Source organism: Gastrolobium bilobum, unplaced genomic scaffold, assembly GCF_033153095.1.
Source record: "Gastrolobium bilobum isolate Gb01-03AN ecotype WA unplaced genomic scaffold, APGP_CSIRO_Gbil_v1 utg2122, whole genome shotgun sequence".
NCBI lineage: Eukaryota > Viridiplantae > Streptophyta > Magnoliopsida > Fabales > Fabaceae > Gastrolobium > Gastrolobium bilobum.
In genome coordinates, this window is record NW_026897715.1 from 150158 (window position 1) to 167474 (window position 17317).

At 35.7% G+C, this 17317-nt stretch overlaps 2 protein-coding genes and 1 long non-coding RNA gene across 3 annotated transcripts; all 3 read right to left on the bottom strand.

Annotated features, from left to right (window-relative positions):
• Positions 1-1304: 1304 nt before the first annotated feature.
• LOC133309521 (pentatricopeptide repeat-containing protein At4g02750-like) lies at positions 1305-3647 on the bottom strand. The gene is made up of 2 exons (XM_061510306.1): positions 1623-3647; positions 1305-1494 (listed from the first exon to the last, which is right to left on the bottom strand). The coding sequence occupies exons 1-2, from the start codon at positions 3198-3200 to the stop codon at positions 1333-1335; spliced, it is 1740 nt and encodes a 579-aa protein (XP_061366290.1). The 5' UTR covers positions 3201-3647; the 3' UTR covers positions 1305-1332.
• Positions 3648-4073: 426 nt separating this feature from the next.
• On the bottom strand, positions 4074-10017 carry LOC133309439 (long chain acyl-CoA synthetase 1-like). The gene is made up of 20 exons (XM_061510211.1): positions 9919-10017; positions 9641-9796; positions 9499-9562; positions 9330-9419; positions 9182-9238; positions 9021-9069; positions 8587-8663; positions 8439-8478; positions 8265-8359; positions 7648-7815; positions 7376-7486; positions 7117-7204; positions 6973-7039; positions 6765-6840; positions 6476-6593; positions 6108-6353; positions 4907-5046; positions 4638-4820; positions 4367-4486; positions 4074-4264 (listed from the first exon to the last, which is right to left on the bottom strand). Exons 2-20 carry the CDS (start codon positions 9775-9777, stop codon positions 4211-4213), a joined length of 1980 nt encoding a protein of 659 aa, XP_061366195.1. The 5' UTR covers positions 9778-9796; positions 9919-10017; the 3' UTR covers positions 4074-4210.
• Positions 10018-13920: 3903 nt separating this feature from the next.
• Positions 13921-16934, bottom strand: LOC133309417 (uncharacterized). The gene is made up of 4 exons (XR_009751326.1): positions 16473-16934; positions 16314-16387; positions 14632-14716; positions 13921-14148 (listed from the first exon to the last, which is right to left on the bottom strand). It is a non-coding gene; the product is annotated as an uncharacterized LOC133309417 (long non-coding RNA).
• Positions 16935-17317: the final 383 nt, after the last annotated feature.

Below are 17317 nucleotides of genomic sequence, written 5' to 3' on the forward strand. Positions count from 1 at the left end.
GGTGTCGATTAATTTGACACATGCTCGCAAACACAATTTCAAAATGAATTGATGATGTAAGGAAGATAGTAATCACTCTATAACTAACAATGCATTTTTTAAGAAAAGTTAGAAAACTATAATTTTGATGTAATAAAAAACGTCTATTTTATAAAACACTAAATGAATTTTCAAAGAAAAGAAGTATTCCTATAGGATAATTAATATTCTTAGACTTCGACGTTTTAATTCGTATAATGTTTCTATTAAAATATTATAGGCATCGTTTCGTATCCATATGTTATTTTATTTTTTATTTTTTATGAAATCAAATTATAATGTTTCATTAAAAACAATTACATTTTCCTCTTTGCAAAAGCTGTTATTCGAAAATATAATTTATTTTCAAGAATTAAAAAAAATTATACAACTTTGTTCCTTGAATTCAGTGTTATTTTATGCTTTTTACATAAAAATTTAGAAAAAAGTGTGTATCCTTTTAAAGAATGATTCTTTTAAAAGAGAAAAAGAGAAAGATCATAGGAAAAAGAGAGGAGAAAAAAAAACCCTCACTCTTAATTAAAAATACCCCTTTTTCATATTATTGTATGAAAAATATTACTCTTTTTTTTTTTTTTCATTTCAAAGCGTAGAGTGGAGTCTCATGTATTACTTAAATAAACCATATGACCCAATTATTTAGTAGACTATTAGTTTATCTCAATTATCTATTAACATTTTGCTCTTCTCGAACCATGTTTGCTTTACATGTTCTAGATGTATTTTTCTTGGTTAGTTAAGATTTTTTTTTTTTGTGTGATTAAAAATACCTTTTTTCTCATCTTATTTTATAAAAGTGAAGTTTTATCTATTAATTGAATAAAATATATGAGTAAACTATCTCGTAGACTGTATTAGTTTATGGGAAAACATTTTCTCATGTTACATAAGAATTCAATTCTCATGTTGTGACTCTTCGATTTGCGTACAAAATTTTTCTTTTCTTTTTCTTTTTTTAATAAATGTGGAACCCACCACTAGTTGAGTCACAACATGAGAATTGAATTCTCATGCAACATGAGAAAATCAAATCCCTTAGTTTATCTATAGTATTTAAAGGAAATTTTAAGAAAATAAAGAATGTCAATTGAAAATGAGTGGCAATAGTTGCCTCTCAAGTCCTTACTACGCCAACCATGAAATGAAATAGCACCAGATATAAGATTTTACCTTCAACCTTTTTTTCTTCCTGGGACAAGTCAACCAATGATGTTTTATCATAAACATAATATTGTGTCATAATATAACAGTAAATAAACCCAAAAACCAAAACCTGCAATAGTTCGCTCCTCCTCAATCCCGTGACTGCAAGTCCCTTAGGTCCTTCCCATCGACAGTGCAACCAGCGGAATTGATTAACCTCGGGCTCATGAATATGTTACAGCTGTGCTTCATGTTCTTGTTCTTGTTCTTCTTTCGGTGGCGTTCGGGTTCCTTCAGAGTATTTTTGAGCTCCTGAGTTAGAAAAGTTCATTTAAGACATTTTAACCATTAACCATTCTTTTCGTGGCAACATTTTTTTTCTCATGAATTGCACATAAATTTTATCACTTGGCTGAATTTACAGCAAGAGATTACTCAACCCAGCTAACTGCTTTCTGCTTTTTGACTTGTCTCTTCTTCATCATGTCCCTCAATTCATTTACACTGCTCCATATTCCTTTCTCACCTTGGATCTTTGAAAGCATTGAGTAAGAAACAGGATGATTGCTCTCCAGTTTGCGGATCCTCTCTGCAGCATACTCTCCAAGTTCTAAATTTGAATGCAGCCCACAAGCTGCAAGTAATGCACCCCACAACACAACGTCAGGCTCAAATGGCATACTCTTGATTAATACTTCTGCTGCTTCAAATTTCCCTGCTCTTCCATAAAGGTCCACCATGCAAGTATAGTGCTCCATCTCTGCTTGGATTCTATACTTGGCCTGCATAGCAGCGAAGTGTTTTTCACCTTCTTCAACAAGACCTGCATGTACACACGCTGATAACACATTTACAAATGTAACTTCATCAGGTGTAACACCAGCTTTTTCCATCCTATCAAACTCCCCCAATGCTCGGGTAGCTAGCCCATGTGTGGCATAACCGCCAATTATTGTATTCCATGATACCAAATTCTTACTCAGAATGGACTCAAAAACACGAAATGCTGTATCCACATCCCCACATTTTGCATACATATCCACAAGCGAGGTCAATGAGATAACATCGTCTGGTATGCCAGACTTGATAATACAGAGGTGCACCTGCATGCCCATCAGAAGAGAGGAACAACCAGCACATGCATCCAATACACTTGAAAATGTGAAATGATTTGGACGAGTTCCTGACTTAAACATCAAAAGAAAAAGCTTCAATGCATCCATAAATCTTCTATTTTGCACATACCCACTAATCATTACAGTCCAAGAGACCACATTCCTCTCACTCATTTTGTTAAAAATGGACCTTGCTTTATTAATTCGCTTGTTCCTGATATAACCATTCACCAAAGTAGTCCAGGAAATGATGTTTCTTTGGGGCATAAGATCAAACCTTGTTTGAGCATCAGCCATGTTTCCCACTTCCATATAACCAGAAACCAAAGCATTCCAAGAGGTAACATCTTTCATCAATATATCATTGAACACTCGACCTAAAGCCTCTTCCTCCCTTAAACTCGCATAAGCTCTGATCAACGAAGACCCAACAAACACGTTCAAGTTGAGTGCCAAATGCAGTGATCGAGCATGAACCTGCTTGACCAAAACATCCAACTCGGTACTTATAACTGCTCTGAGCAACATGGAGAAGGTATATTCATTGGGTGCTATACCAGCTCTTCCCATTTGCAAGAAACAATGGTACAGCCCGTAAGTGTTTCTGGTTCTCTGAAAACCAGAAAGCATGATATTCCAGGAAACGGCGTCTTTCAGGGGCATTTGATCGAACAGCTCGTGGGCAAGTTCGATTTGATGGCGTTGTACGTAAAAGGTCATCATCTGGTTCCAGGAAACGACACTGCGGGAGGTGGTGGGGTTTTCGTTTAATACTTCGCGAGCTTGTTCTATTTTGTTGTCGTCTATGTAACCATCAAGCATATAATTCAGTTTTGCCGCTGTAAGCGTACACATTTCGCGTGAACATGGCTTCCGCAATAACAATCTGTTCAGGGCACGCATCTCTTTCTTTCTCAACAATCTTTCATCATGTTCTCAGTGAATGAAGTGGGCGTCCTTCAATTTTTTAATTTCTCTAAAACTGTTTCAACCTCCTGAATATAGCACTTTCTTCTTCTTTTTCTTTTTGGCTGAAATAATGCTCATAAAAAATATTCTAGTTTGGATACGTAGATACCAATTCATTAATAGGAGCCAGTATAGAGAATAAAGTAAGAAATATTTGTATTAACATGAGTTACAGTTTCATGCATACTTACATAGTTAAATGATAACTTTATTTTTAAGAGTTGGATTCCAAAATAACGAGTAAACTAGCCATCAAAATTAGGTCGAATAACAACACAATTGGAAAATATATTTACATATACATTACTGTGAAAGGGTGAGAATTGAAACTAACGTGACGGCGAGTGGACGCTTCGGAAGGTGGAGCTGGATCTTCCTTCACCTAATACTTCTGCAACACTGCGATTTCACTGATTTTGTTTTTAACTGATTTTTTTGATGGAGACTGTAACTTGTGTTAGTTAGAGTGAATTATGAGTCGGTGACCAATGCTTGCTTAATTAATATTTTCATAACATTTAAGGTAATATATGTAGTTTTGTTTTAAGCACGAATGAAATGTTCGAGCTACGGTTATATTGACTATCAAATTAGGCTTCTTCTTTTTTTTAATTAAAATAATTGGTACTTACTTACCATTAGTTCTAATTAAAATAATATGTGGGGAATACCTTAAAAAAAAAAAAAAAAAAAAAAAAAACCTCGCAGTGTACCTCCTGCGGTATGCATATGGATTTACGAGGGTATTGCTATAGAATTTGCGTTGCGTTGCTTATTGTTCTAATGTACAATTTACAGTTAGGTACTACAATTCTGAAGCAGTGCAGCTGCTACCCAGTAACCACATCACTGGTCACAAGGACAACATAGGTGGGAATTTGGAACGGGAACAACTGCTATAAAGCTCTACTATTATACTAAACAGCTTCATCTGGCATGGAACATCAAATTTTATGCTTATCTCCAGTCAAACTTCGGTATAGTTCATCTATTTCAACCTGTCACAATGTCAACAATTTGTGAGAACTTGTAATATACATAAGTACTTAAACAGGACTACAAAAAGAGTAAGGAAGAGTGAAAAAAGTATATCAGATTACCTGATAATACTTGAGCATATTATTTCTCTTCTTCTTCATTGTTGCAGTTACCAAGTCTCTTTCCATGTCAAATGGACGCGGTTCTAATATGACCCCTTTGATATGTTCAAAGCCCTTCAGCTAGTACGTTGAAAGAGAAAAGTTAAAAAGTTAAAAAGCATTGAAGCACCTAAAACTGGATGTAGAATACAGTCGTAAAGAAATAATCACACAGAACGAATCAGTAGTTGAAGTTCATTTATAATATTATCTCAATATACATAGATGTTACCTTGTTTCTCTCAGCGGTCAGCTTGAGTTCGGATAGAACATATTTCTTCAATTGGTCAAGAGAACATAGATTGGAGAAAGGAGCCATGTGACCATTTGAATATGCCCACTTCTTGGTAATTTCTTCATTTGGAACTACTACAGCAACTAGCACTGACTTGAAGCTGTTCCCATAAACCCAGACCTTAAAGAAAAACACAAAAAACAATCACAAACCTATCAAGAATCTAAGGATTGAAAATTATACCCTGAATTTGTGCAGATGCTTACATCTTCTATTATTGGAGTGATTCCATAAACATTTTCCAAATGCTCAAGTGCAATATACTCTCCTTGAGAAAGTTTTATAAGATTCTTCTTCCTGTCAACAATCTTAATAACACCATTGGGATGCAGTTCTCCTATGTCCCCTGAGGATAGCAAGCAATTGAACAATCAGATCATATGTCACGAGTCCCACATTGGTTGTATGGGCAATTAATGTGGAGTTTATAAGGTCTTGGACACTCTCATCCTTTGAGTTAGCTTTTGGAGTGGTGATCTTACAATTGGTGCTTTCATTGAGAGTAAAGCCCATGAAAAGGGCTACCTATAAGCTGGATTAAAGTGTCACACCTCCCAAAGGGGTGTTGTACTGAATATTGATAGATGTGTGAAGTCTCCAATCGACAACTAATCAATCTGGGGTTTATAAGGTCTTGGGCACTCCCACCCTTTAAGCTAGCTTTTGGATGGTGACCTCAAGTTCCTCAATATCATATCATGTAAATAATTAAAACAAAATGTTCAGTTTGAAGCAGGAAATGACAGTTCAACCTGTATGAAACCATCCATCTGTTATTGCTTCCCTGGTTAACTCAGGATTTTTGTAGTACCTAGTAAAAATAGTTTTCCCTCTCACACATATCTCCCCACATGGAGGACTTCCAAGAGGATTATAGCCCATCTCTGGAACCTCCACCAGCTGCAGTTCATTGTATACAGATATAGGACCAACAGTACCAAGCATGCACATTTCATCAGGAAAAGCAAGAGTAGTAGGCCCACAAGTTTCAGTCAAACCTGGAATAACCATAGTGTCAGTGTTTTATGTGACCCACAGTTGCATTGCATTGTTTTATGTGGTAAGTCCTAGTAGTATTGTTTATCTTATTTATAAGCAGTATAACTAGAGAGTTAGCTTTTGGAGTGGTGATCTTACAATTGGTGCTTTCATTGAGAGTAAAGCCCATGAAAAGGGCTACCTATAAGCTGGATTAAAGTGTCACACCTCCCAAAGGGGTGTTGTACTGAATATTGATAGATGTGTGAAGTCTCCAATCGACAACTAATCAATCTGGGGTTTATAAGGTCTTGGGCACTCCCACCCTTTAAGCTAGCTTTTGGATGGTGACCTCAAGTTCCTCAATATCATATCATGTAAATAATTAAAACAAAATGTTCAGTTTGAAGCAGGAAATGACAGTTCAACCTGTATGAAACCATCCATCTGTTATTGCTTCCCTGGTTAACTCAGGATTTTTGTAGTACCTAGTAAAAATAGTTTTCCCTCTCACACATATCTCCCCACATGGAGGACTTCCAAGAGGATTATAGCCCATCTCTGGAACCTCCACCAGCTGCAGTTCATTGTATACAGATATAGGACCAACAGTACCAAGCATGCACATTTCATCAGGAAAAGCAAGAGTAGTAGGCCCACAAGTTTCAGTCAAACCTGGAATAACCATAGTGTCAGTGTTTTATGTGACCCACAGTTGCATTGCATTGTTTTATGTGGTAAGTCCTAGTAGTATTGTTTATCTTATTTATAAGCAGTATAACTAGAGAGTTCCTTACCATAGCCTTGACATACAAAGGCACAAGAAGTAACACGCAAGAATTCTTCCACCTCTGAGCTCAAGGGTGCACCTCCAGATATTATTAATCTAACACGCCCACCTAGCCGATCTTTGACCTGAGGAGAAGGGTGCAATTTTAGAGAAAATTTACACATAATTAAAAGAAGTCAAGTTTTTACAAAGATAAATAACAATAATTGGGAAATTAGCACTCTTGTAGAAGCAGCAGGGATCACAATATGGATACTAGTAGTTTTAAAATACAGGTAGAAAAGAGGAGGTACAACCTTTCTGAAGGCTAATAGATCTGCTAAAGGTGATGCTTTACTCTGTTTATATCCTTTGTTCATCCAAGCAAGTTTGCTGTATCAAAATATAGATGTCGATTAGCAAAATTACATCAACAGAAAATCCATAACCTCTCAACACACAAACAAAATTCCTCCCTTTACCAAAATTTATTCAAAATTATATAATCGTAGAATACCAACTTACTATTTGTAGAGCATGCCAAAAATTCTTCGCCTCACAGGGTTGAGTTCTTCCACTGCTTTCTCGATAGCTGAAACAGATGATCTTGAAAACTTTTTATCCTGAATTCAAATAAAAAATAAATTTTCTGCTGATTCGTGACCTTGCCTTCATGGACTTTTTCAAAAACTCTGGGGACCCCAGCAAACAGTGTTGGCTTCAATTCCATTAAGTCATCCCTCAACGCATTTATATCCTTCATTAAGCGATTCCAGAAATGCATAAGATTTATACTTAAATAAAATATTTCTTACGAAGAAATATTTAAGCAGGACATGCAAATTTAGGGTCCAGTCCTTCTAATCATATTTATATTATAAATAATTAAACCAATCCAAATCAGCAAAATATCCCTGCATGAACACACCCCATGATAGTAGCCAACAGATGCACCCTTATGGAAAAAGTACTCCTCAATTGTGCGATCAAGGCTATGAGCCAGCGGGAGAAAGGATAAATACACATCTTCTTCAGTCATCTATTCATTATAAGATACATATATATCAGAAAAGCTATAAAGGAAAGTATCAGAATCTAGTCCAAATATAAATAAATATTCTTGTATCACTCTGTGCAATTGAAGTAAAGGAAAAAAATGGTATCATAAATTTTTTCCAGAGGATCCAGCACCAGATTTACCTTTTCTTCAAATTGTTCCAAGAAAAGATCTATTCCTCTTACGAAAGTAGTTATGTTTTCATGCGTCAAAACAACACCCTTAGGGTCTCCACTGGTTCCACTCGTGTACATTATTGTGCATATATTATAAGCCTGAGGTGGTAAAATGTTTGATGGGTTTTCTTTTCCCTGTAAGATAATAAGCTGTTCAGATTGACCTGAATAGAGAGATAAGCATGAGTAATTCAGAGTAGTTGGGCTATAGAGAACATTATTAATTAAGTTGCATAAGATTAACAAGTTACCAATACTCATGTCTTTAAACTTATGATAAAATCTTAAATTTTTAGAAAGGTTTCTGAAAATGTTAGGACTATAGCACCGTTATAAGAGGATAAATTATGCCTTTTTTTGTTTGTTTGTTGAGAAAGTGCATTATAATTCCTTTAATTCAAGCAAATTTCAATAACCGTAAAAATAGAAATGGTGGAAAATGTTGAAACAAACCTACTGGTTCGACATTATATATATTAGTATCTGTCTATAATGATAACAAGCTGTTACAGAAGAGAGCAGTTCTTTCTGTATTAAGCATGTGAAGTATGACCGGTTGAATGAAAAATTCCTTACAGACTAACCATGTGCAAGAACTCTTCCCATGAATATGGCTTAATTCCAATGCTTGTGGCCTTATCTTTCTCTTCCTCTGTTAATGAAGTGAAGCACACCATAGCTGTATCCACAACCAAACTCAGTTAAATGCTTTCTGTAATTAGATGCAGCACAGCAACGTTGAACTAGCCACATTTTACCTTTCAGTCGTTTAGCAGATTTACAATCAGGATTCAGAAGCTGAAAACAATATATGTAGCCAATGAGAACCTCTATTTGCCGCTGAATGTCTGATGTATAAGTTCATCTGGAGCAGAAAATGATTAATCTCAAGAAAGTGATTCTTACTTGCGTAACCTTCTTAGCTTGGACGAATGCAAAATCTACTTCTCCATGATCTAAGATAAAATTTACAGCACCAGGCCCTGCATTTGGTGTTTAAATTGCTTCAAATCAATAAATATACGAAGTGATAAATGGGTAATTGAAAAATGAAGCTGAAAGAATATCTGGTTGCTAGTAAATTAAAAAAGAAAAAAAGAAAGAGAAACACAGCAAAAAAGATGCCTTGAAAATTTCTGGATGTTACTTTAGTTTAGATAAGATAACAACTCAAATAAATCCGCACTAGTTCAGAAAAATGAACGCCATGGCTACCAATATAAGAAAAAATAAAGAAAATCCAAAGAACGGCTCTGATTAGGACATTTTTAGACATAGCTCCAAATTGTAGAAAAGCAGAGAAAAAAAAGGCTAGAGTAAATTTATGGAAATTTTTTTACCTAGGGTGTCATAGAGAGGCACACAAACCAAGCTATGGGCGCAACAAGCCTACATCAATATAAAATATTTATGAATTATGTATATAAAAAGGACTGTAGAAGGAACAAATAGTGAAAACTTTTGAGAAAACAATGGATAGGGAAGTGCCAAAGTGCTAAACCTCCATTGCCACAATCCATTGAGGGCAGTTAGAACCATAAATTCCAATTCGAGAGCCCTGTTATAGGATTACCACAATAGACATTGATTAAAGAATACTAGTGTACTTTACATAAATATAATAACAAAAGTCCCTTTCAAACACTTACAGGTTCAGCACCAGATGCTCGTAAAGCGGAACCAATATGCAGAACTTCATCGTAAACTTCCTTATATGTCTTCCAGACATATGGTCCTATCTATAAACATGAAAAAAATAAAAAATCAAATTCCTTATCTTCCATGTAAACATACTTAAAATGAATTGCAATAAAATACCTTTCCATCAACAAATTCACGCCATCCTAGCATACGGTTTTGAGGATGTTTTTTGACAGACACGCTGCAATCATCACAGAAAGGGTCAAATATTATAAGTCTTTTAAGAACTCATTATGAAAATTATCATTCACTAATCAACCTGAAAATATCCCAAGCGGTACTTAAATCAGGATCAAGTGGAGGAAATTCATTTTTGGAGAGGAGGTTGCGGTATACAGGACCAACAGAAGGCTTGCCATCTCTACCTTCCTCAACCTTAGCTGCAAAACTCTTCATTCTCCTTTATTATTTATTACTGTATGAAACCGAAACAATAGAAGCAAAGGTCAGCAAGTATTTATAAAAAAAAACAAAAGACGAATGTTATATTGAAACCAAAACAAGTAGCTTTGCATGTTATATTGAAAAAACAAGTACTGGAAAGTGGAAACCGGGTTCCGAGCACCCAGGAACGTGAGGGAGAATGTTAAGAGAGTAGTTTTACTCCAACAGCAAGAGGATTCAACTTAGATTAGTATTAACGCAAAAGCCCACAGAAAATCCAAAAGTGGTGACTAGGGAAGCTGCAAAAGAAACAAAAAGAAAGAGGAAAACCTTTTTATTATAAACCTTTTTCTTTTTATTATAAACCACGTGTATTCTCCATGCGAGTTAATTCTGTTTGGGACGCCTCAAAATTAAGGCTTCAAACCCTTCTAAAAATGTATTGAACACATACTCTTATCTCATCTACTTAATTCACATGTGTCAACTGACATACTATCATTTGGTGAAAAATCTCATCTTTGATATTCTAGTACATATACTGAGAATAATTAATATATGACCTCATCAAAAACATCTCTCGTATGTGCACAAAAATAACGGGTGTGCCTCGTTGTGGAATGTCACCTGCTTGTTAGTGTGTACAGTGTGTAGAGAGAAATTAAGGTGGAAGCAAGTTCAGACGAGGGTGCAACTTGGAAGTGAGTAGCGAGACATGCAATAGGAATGAAGGCGAAGAACGTAGTTGAGAGTTCTATGGGAAAGAAATTGAGGTAGTTGAAACAGACGACCAGCGCAACCTCTTACATAATTCTATTTATCACGTTAATGTCTCCACGCCTTCGGGTTGTCCTAAGTTTGGCAAGCGAAATGGATGAACAAACCTTTTTTTTTTCACGTGAATTTCATCTTTAATTTTTTGTTGTTGTTGTTGTTGTTATCTATGTTCTTGAAGTGACACTGAGACTCAAAAATGTCATTTTCCTCCGACATTCATTCACCAAACATCCGCTATCAACTCATTACAAACTATAAGTCTATAACCTAACAAAGCATTTAATTTCCTCTGACTAATCTCTTTTCGAAAAATACTAATTTAACCAAAATTTGAGTCGAAAAATATAATAACAATCATGTTAGTATAGAGGGTTTTTTTTTTTTTTAAAAAAAAATCATACTGCTAGTAGAAACTTTAAAGGTAATATTACAACTAAAACGTAAAAAGATACAAGTTTAATTTTGATTTATTTTGTGTAAAATTTTTATATTATTTAATAAAGCTTTTTTGTTATATTATTAAAAGAATATATTTATATCAATGAATAAGTACAAATATAAATTATTTTATAGGAAAAAAGATATGTGTACATACTAGTCAGTATAGAGCTCACAAAAAATGAGCACAAACCAAGCCATTAGAATTAGTTTAGAGGTGAGAGGTTTGGATAGTTTGTATCAGGATATATGTTCAACTCCTATTATTATACAGATTTTTTTTTAGAACAAACCATAAATGATGGAGAAAAAAAGTAAAACAAGCATTAAGAAATAAAATAAATTTAATGAATGAAATGAAAAGTCTGTGAATCTGTTTTCAGTATGAATAATAAAAATAATTTTATTGCGAATAGATGGGTTTTTGACCCTTTTGCCCCTAATTAAATAATTAATAACCAATTTGCCCCTCCCCCATAACTATCCACCATCCTGCCCCCATTTAGTCGATTATGTTGCACTTTTAATCGACTAAATGGGCTAAACTCAGAAATTATGAAACGCGAATTTTAGTCGACTAAAAACTCATCTTAATCGACTAAATTGTTTGCACTTTTAGTCGACTAAGCACATTATTTAGTCGACTAAATGTCGCAGATCAGGTTTTTTAAAAAAACCCCCATTTCGCAAAGGGGGTTATTTTCAAACCCTAATCGACTAAAAGGCTGCATTCCGTCCCCTCTCTCCAACCAAGTCCGAATCTCAACCCTTGAAGGTGCGATTGAAGCTTCCTTGGTTCACACTTGCGAAATCGACATTTAGGTAACGTATTCTGACTTGCATTTGGTTTTAAGTTTAGTTTTTATTTTGGTTTTCTTCATGCATTTGATTTATGTTTGCGGTTTTGTGGATTTAGGTTAGGGGTAGGGTGCTAAGTGTGTTGTGAGGGTGAGGGTTAGGGTTGATGTGGTGCCTTAGGCGTAGGGTTATGGTTATGTTAGGGTTAGGGTTAGGGTTAGGGTTTACGTTGCTGTTTTGGTTGGGTTGTAGTGTTTAGGGTTAGGAATGGGTTTTTGTGTTTTGTTTTAGGGTTAGGGTTAGGGTTAGGGTTAGGGTTGAGGGTTAGGGTTTCTGTTTCTGTTTTAGGGTTAGGGATTGGGTTTCTGATTTCTGTTTTATTTTAGGATTAGGTTTTGTTTTTTATATTGAATTTTAAATTTTTTGATATTGTTATTGTTCATTGATTTTTGTTTCCACTTGCATTGTAGGTACAGTTGTTCCCATGGCTGGCCGTAGAAGATCGTCTAGCACTGGAAATGAGAGACGACAAAAGCTACGACAATCTACGCATGATGCCGGCGACATTATGAGGGTTGACTTGCTAAATCGTAAATGTCAATGTGGACGGTTCACAGCTAGACGATTTCCTTGCAGTCATGTGCTAGCGGTGTGCAAGGTTGAAAAATTGAACCACTATGACTAGCGATGGCATAACCTGGGAACTCAAGTTTCCTGAACTAGTATCAGCGTCAAAATTCCCCTCTACGTCCGTATCTGAGGTGTCACCCAGCGGAATAACACTCTCGGGTTCACCATCGTCTTCACTGTCCATATCCTCGTCATGCCCATCCTCATCCTCGTCTATTTCCCTCAGTGGTATCTGACTTAAGACAGGTGCAGGTGCAGATAAACCGACCACTCTGTCTTCTTGACTTTGACTTCTTCCATGCACAGGTGCAGATGAAGATTGACCACAGTCTATTTCAACATATATCTCAATAAAGTTTTGAAATTTTCGGTCCACAATTGCATCTATGACACAATCCACATCTTCATCGTCACATATATCATTACCAATGTAGAATATAGCATCCTTATCAACTGTAGACTCTACCCTGGCGATCATCCGTTGAACGCCATGGCTCCCGTGTAGCCCCAATTTTTGGTTAATCCTCCCCTTCAACTCATTGTACGTAGTGCCCCGTTTGATTTTCAACATTTTCGTTTTTCCTTCAAATTGAACACCGTTGGGGCCTTCAAATGCTTTCCATCATAGTAAATCATGGTAACATACATGTTTGGACTTGAGCTCATCTTTCACACGAATTTTGGGGGTAGGAATCAGATTTTAGGGGTTAGGGTTCGGATTTGGGGGAAAAAATTGAGAAATAAAGGAAAATGACAATGATTTCACAATTACTATGTCTTAGAGGTGGTGGGATGAAATGGAAGGGTGATTGGAAGGTTCCCAGCTGACAAACAAGAGAAAGAGACCAAGAGAGAAGTTTTGATTTCGAATATTTTGAAAATGAGCCCAAGAGAGGTCTGGATATAGGGTTTTTCACGATCTTTAGTCGACTAAATAATGTGCTTAGTCGACTAAAAGTGCAAACAATTTAGTCGATTAAGATGAGTTTTTAGTCGACTAAAATTCGCGTTTCATAATTTCTGAGTTTAGCCCATTTAGTTGATTAAAAGTGCAACATAATTGTAACACCCCGTAGTACTCCGATTGTTAACATACATGATATTTAACATTCACAGCGGAAGACTTTATTTGAAAAGGAATAAAGCATCTTATAAAAATACGAGTAAACTTTTTCCAAAACATTTCATAAAAACATTTCTAAAAACGTTCACGTCAGATACTGCGAAAGCGTAAATCTAAATATACATATACTAATTAATCCCATGAGCCAGTATTAGTGGCCATTGACCATCAAGATATGACATCAAGTGTCATTCCTGACGGAGTCTCACGGACAGCATAACGGCTGTATTTCGGATAACTAGAAACATGATTCCACACATACAGATAACCTAATTAATACAACAATTTAAACAGATAGCTTGCAAGTCCCACACGGACTGCAATCCCCTTAATGGGTCAATATAACTAATAAGGCTCCATGCCCAAATTAACTGAATACATGCATCAAGTCTATATTAATTCGAAGTATAAAAGTATCAGTAAATAATCCATGGCTCTAAGAATACTATCATGAGCCTAAATAAATACATACAATAATCTCCATAAAATAATTAAGCATGTTAACAAGTCTACATGCCAACATCAAATCTAAACATAATATAAAATCATCAGCTGCATCATCAACTACTCCAATGCGGGGGCCTTGCCCCTAGAAGCATCACCACTACTCTGGGTACCTGAAATGATGTCCCCAAACGGGGTAAGATAACAACATCTCAGTAAGCTCAAGGTTCATAGAGGATCCTCTAACCCCTGAGCCCACTTCCTGCATAACAAGTCAGATATAAAGCATATAATCCAGACATACAGCATAAACATAGCATCATCATATCATCCTTGTGTAACCCCAGGGTCAAAGCCATAGACGGTTACACATGTGTGACTTCCAGGGTCAAGCCATAGACAGTCAACACAACCTCAGTATGAAATAGCTCCCAGAGTCAAGTCATAGGCAGCCTACATACCATGATCACTGGCCAGGATCCTCATAACATATATCATCAGTGCATCATCATAACATCAAGATCATATAACATCTATATGAATGTGAATGAATGCACATATACATCATACCATATACTTCCATACAATATAACCATAATGCCCACCATCATGGTGGGGCCACAAGAGAGAGGAGTCAACTAGAGCTAGGAGCTTACCTTAGGGAGCTTAGCACAAGCCCACACTCCAATATAATACGTATGCTCCAACAAAATCCTCAAGTGCACGGTTCTCTAGGCACACCTAGAGTAGGAACCATTCACATCATTAATTACATATTAATTAATCAAGTCATATCCACGACTTAATCATTTAATGATTCCACTTTTCATACTCATATGCCAATAATATGCCCATTACAAGCCTAGACCAATTATTACTTATTACATATTTTAGTGCATTATTACAAGCCACTTTAATCTTCAATTACTTACATAGCTTAGAATCACATGCAAGGCTCACTTAGATTATTTTCAACTCATCCCAGTCATATTTATGATTATTATAAGTTACTAAGGGTTCCCCTAAGCCCACTTAGCTTAAATATCACTTTTACGGTTTTTCCATAATTGGACATGCTTCTGTTTTCTAGTTACTGGGCGTGACTCACTTGTTATAAAATTCTCATCTTTTAGTATGTTAATCTAGACTCAATTACCTTTCCAACAAGGTATCATATGCCTCATTTGAAGTTTCCTAGCTCCGGTTATCACCATTTGAAGTTGGACAAACAAAGCTGTTTGCCAACTCCGAACAGGGCCCTAAACATCCTTTACCATTTCTGCGATTATGGAAATTCTAATAAATCAATTGCTCTAAAATTTTTATGTAGACAACTAGATACCTTTATCTTTAATTAGACATATTATGAGCCTAATTTGAGTAATAATTGAGGGAGACAAAATTCATGGAAGTGTCAGCCATGTACAGCGCCCCTGCACATGCCTCTCTGTGCAGTCCTGACTCAAACGAACATACAGAATGGAATATATCTTCAATTGATACCAAATTTTGACACCACGTAGATAACATCTCAATCTTCAATTTGATATAAGGCACATCCCTATATGACCTCTGTGGAGGGAGATATGCTCTCCCCAATTTTGCCTAAAAATGGTTACTTAGCCTTAAATGTGTTTACTTAACAAACCTTAATTACTTTTGATTATAAATCCTAATTCACATTAATTCTTGGATTTTTCTATTATTAAGTCACATTATAAAATATCCTTAGTCCCATTATGTCATGATACTTAAATTTTACTAATTATTTAATTAGTGTACCTAAACCTTACTTTAGTCCAATTTTAGAGTTAAATCCTTGATTACTTTTGTTAATTAATCTCTACCCTTAATTAATCACCTAATTCATCATCTCCTTAATTTTAACACAACTAAACCCTTATGTACTTTATGGGGCAGATTTGATTAGCTATATTAATTAGGATTTTTAGCCATTATTAATCATGATTAGTGAGTTTTACTTAGAGTTAACCCACCTAGTTAATCTTTCTAATCATTTTTCCACACTTAACAACTTAATCACATTTTTTTGTCATCAAACCATATCCTTACATGATATGGCTGAAATGTTCATGGTCCATTTTTGAGTTCATAGTCATCTTTTTACATGAACATCACTCAAAGGTCCAAAGGTGGCACCTTTAGTCATCCAATCCATCATTCCATGGTTCCAAACACACACACACTTAAGAATCATCATCAAACCATGACATTACGAAATTTTAAACAACATTCTCCTCATGAACATATCAAAACCAAGGCACTCAACAAGAAAAAGGGAGGCTTTTTGGTTCATATTTCCCAAGTGGGAGCTTACATCTTCAAGGTTTCTCCTTTAGCTCAAGTCTCCACATTTTTCCACCAAGAACACACCTTTAGGCAAGCACACACCTTCATGAACATGCTCATGAGTTAGGCTCAAGAACATAAGAAGAAAATATGATATTTTTCATGAAAAAAATTTAAGAACACTTACCCAAAAATCAAAGGAAACAAGCAAGCAAGTGTAATTCTTCAAGAGAGCTCAAGAATACAACTCCATAGTCTTTGCTCTCCACAAAACCATGGCTGTTTGGGATGATAAGGGACACGAAATTTTTGATTCACACCATGAAAATGGTATGGTTGTGAAGAGGAGAGTGAGGGGAACAATCTTTGTGAAGGAAGTTTGGTGGTTTAGAGAGATTTAGGTGAAGAAATCTTAGAGAGAAGTGAGAGAGTTTTCAAAATTTGAAACTTAGAGAGAGAAGGAGGTGAAGGGGCTGCTGATCAGAAATGGAAGGGAAGGAGAGGAGGGTGCCCTAATGAGGGGTGCCATGTCACTTAAGTGATATTCGTCCTTTAGTGAGACCCGGTGTAATTTTTAACTGATCCGTCGTCAAATTTTTACCCGGAAACTCTCAAGACTCTAACTTTAAGTACTTAACATTAATTTTGTCTAATTATCATGTTCATAACTTAAAAATTTGATTAGTAGATCACAGATCCACTAACAGTTGTTTAATTGCACTATAGTCTTTACCGGTGTTCTTAACTGTACCCGGATTTCATAATCTTCTTAACTTTAACATTTTTGGTCTAATTATGACTTGTCAGACATATATTGGTCTTTATTTCTATTTTCCTGTTTCGGGATTCTACCGGATGCTGCTACAGCAGTACAAAATACCCGGCAGAAGTGACTTTTCAAAAATACCCCAATATGGGTATCAATCTTCACCAAATCATATCCTAACCTCATTCATGATGTTTATATCATTAGATTAGCTCTCTAACTATAATTTGCTAACTTAGAGCTATTCTACTAACTGTTATTACGTC

Excerpts from the sequence above, each read along its gene's own strand:
- LOC133309521 (XM_061510306.1), bottom strand. The coding sequence starts at position 3,200 with ATGCGTGCCCTGAACAGATTGTTATTGCGGAAGCCATGTTCACGCGAA. Across the intron at positions 1,495-1,622 it reads AGCAGAAAGCAGTTAGCTGG|GAGCTCAAAAATACTCTGAA; the intron begins GTTGAGTAATCT and ends TTTCTAACTCAG.
- LOC133309439 (XM_061510211.1), bottom strand. The coding sequence starts at position 9,777 with ATGAAGAGTTTTGCAGCTAAGGTTGAGGAAGGTAGAGATGGCAAGCCT. Across the intron at positions 7,816-8,264 it reads GGGAAGAGTTCTTGCACATG|GGAAAAGAAAACCCATCAAA; the intron begins GTTAGTCTGTAA and ends ATTATCTTACAG. Across the intron at positions 4,821-4,906 it reads TCACTCCAATAATAGAAGAT|GTCTGGGTTTATGGGAACAG; the intron begins GTAAGCATCTGC and ends TTTTTCTTTAAG.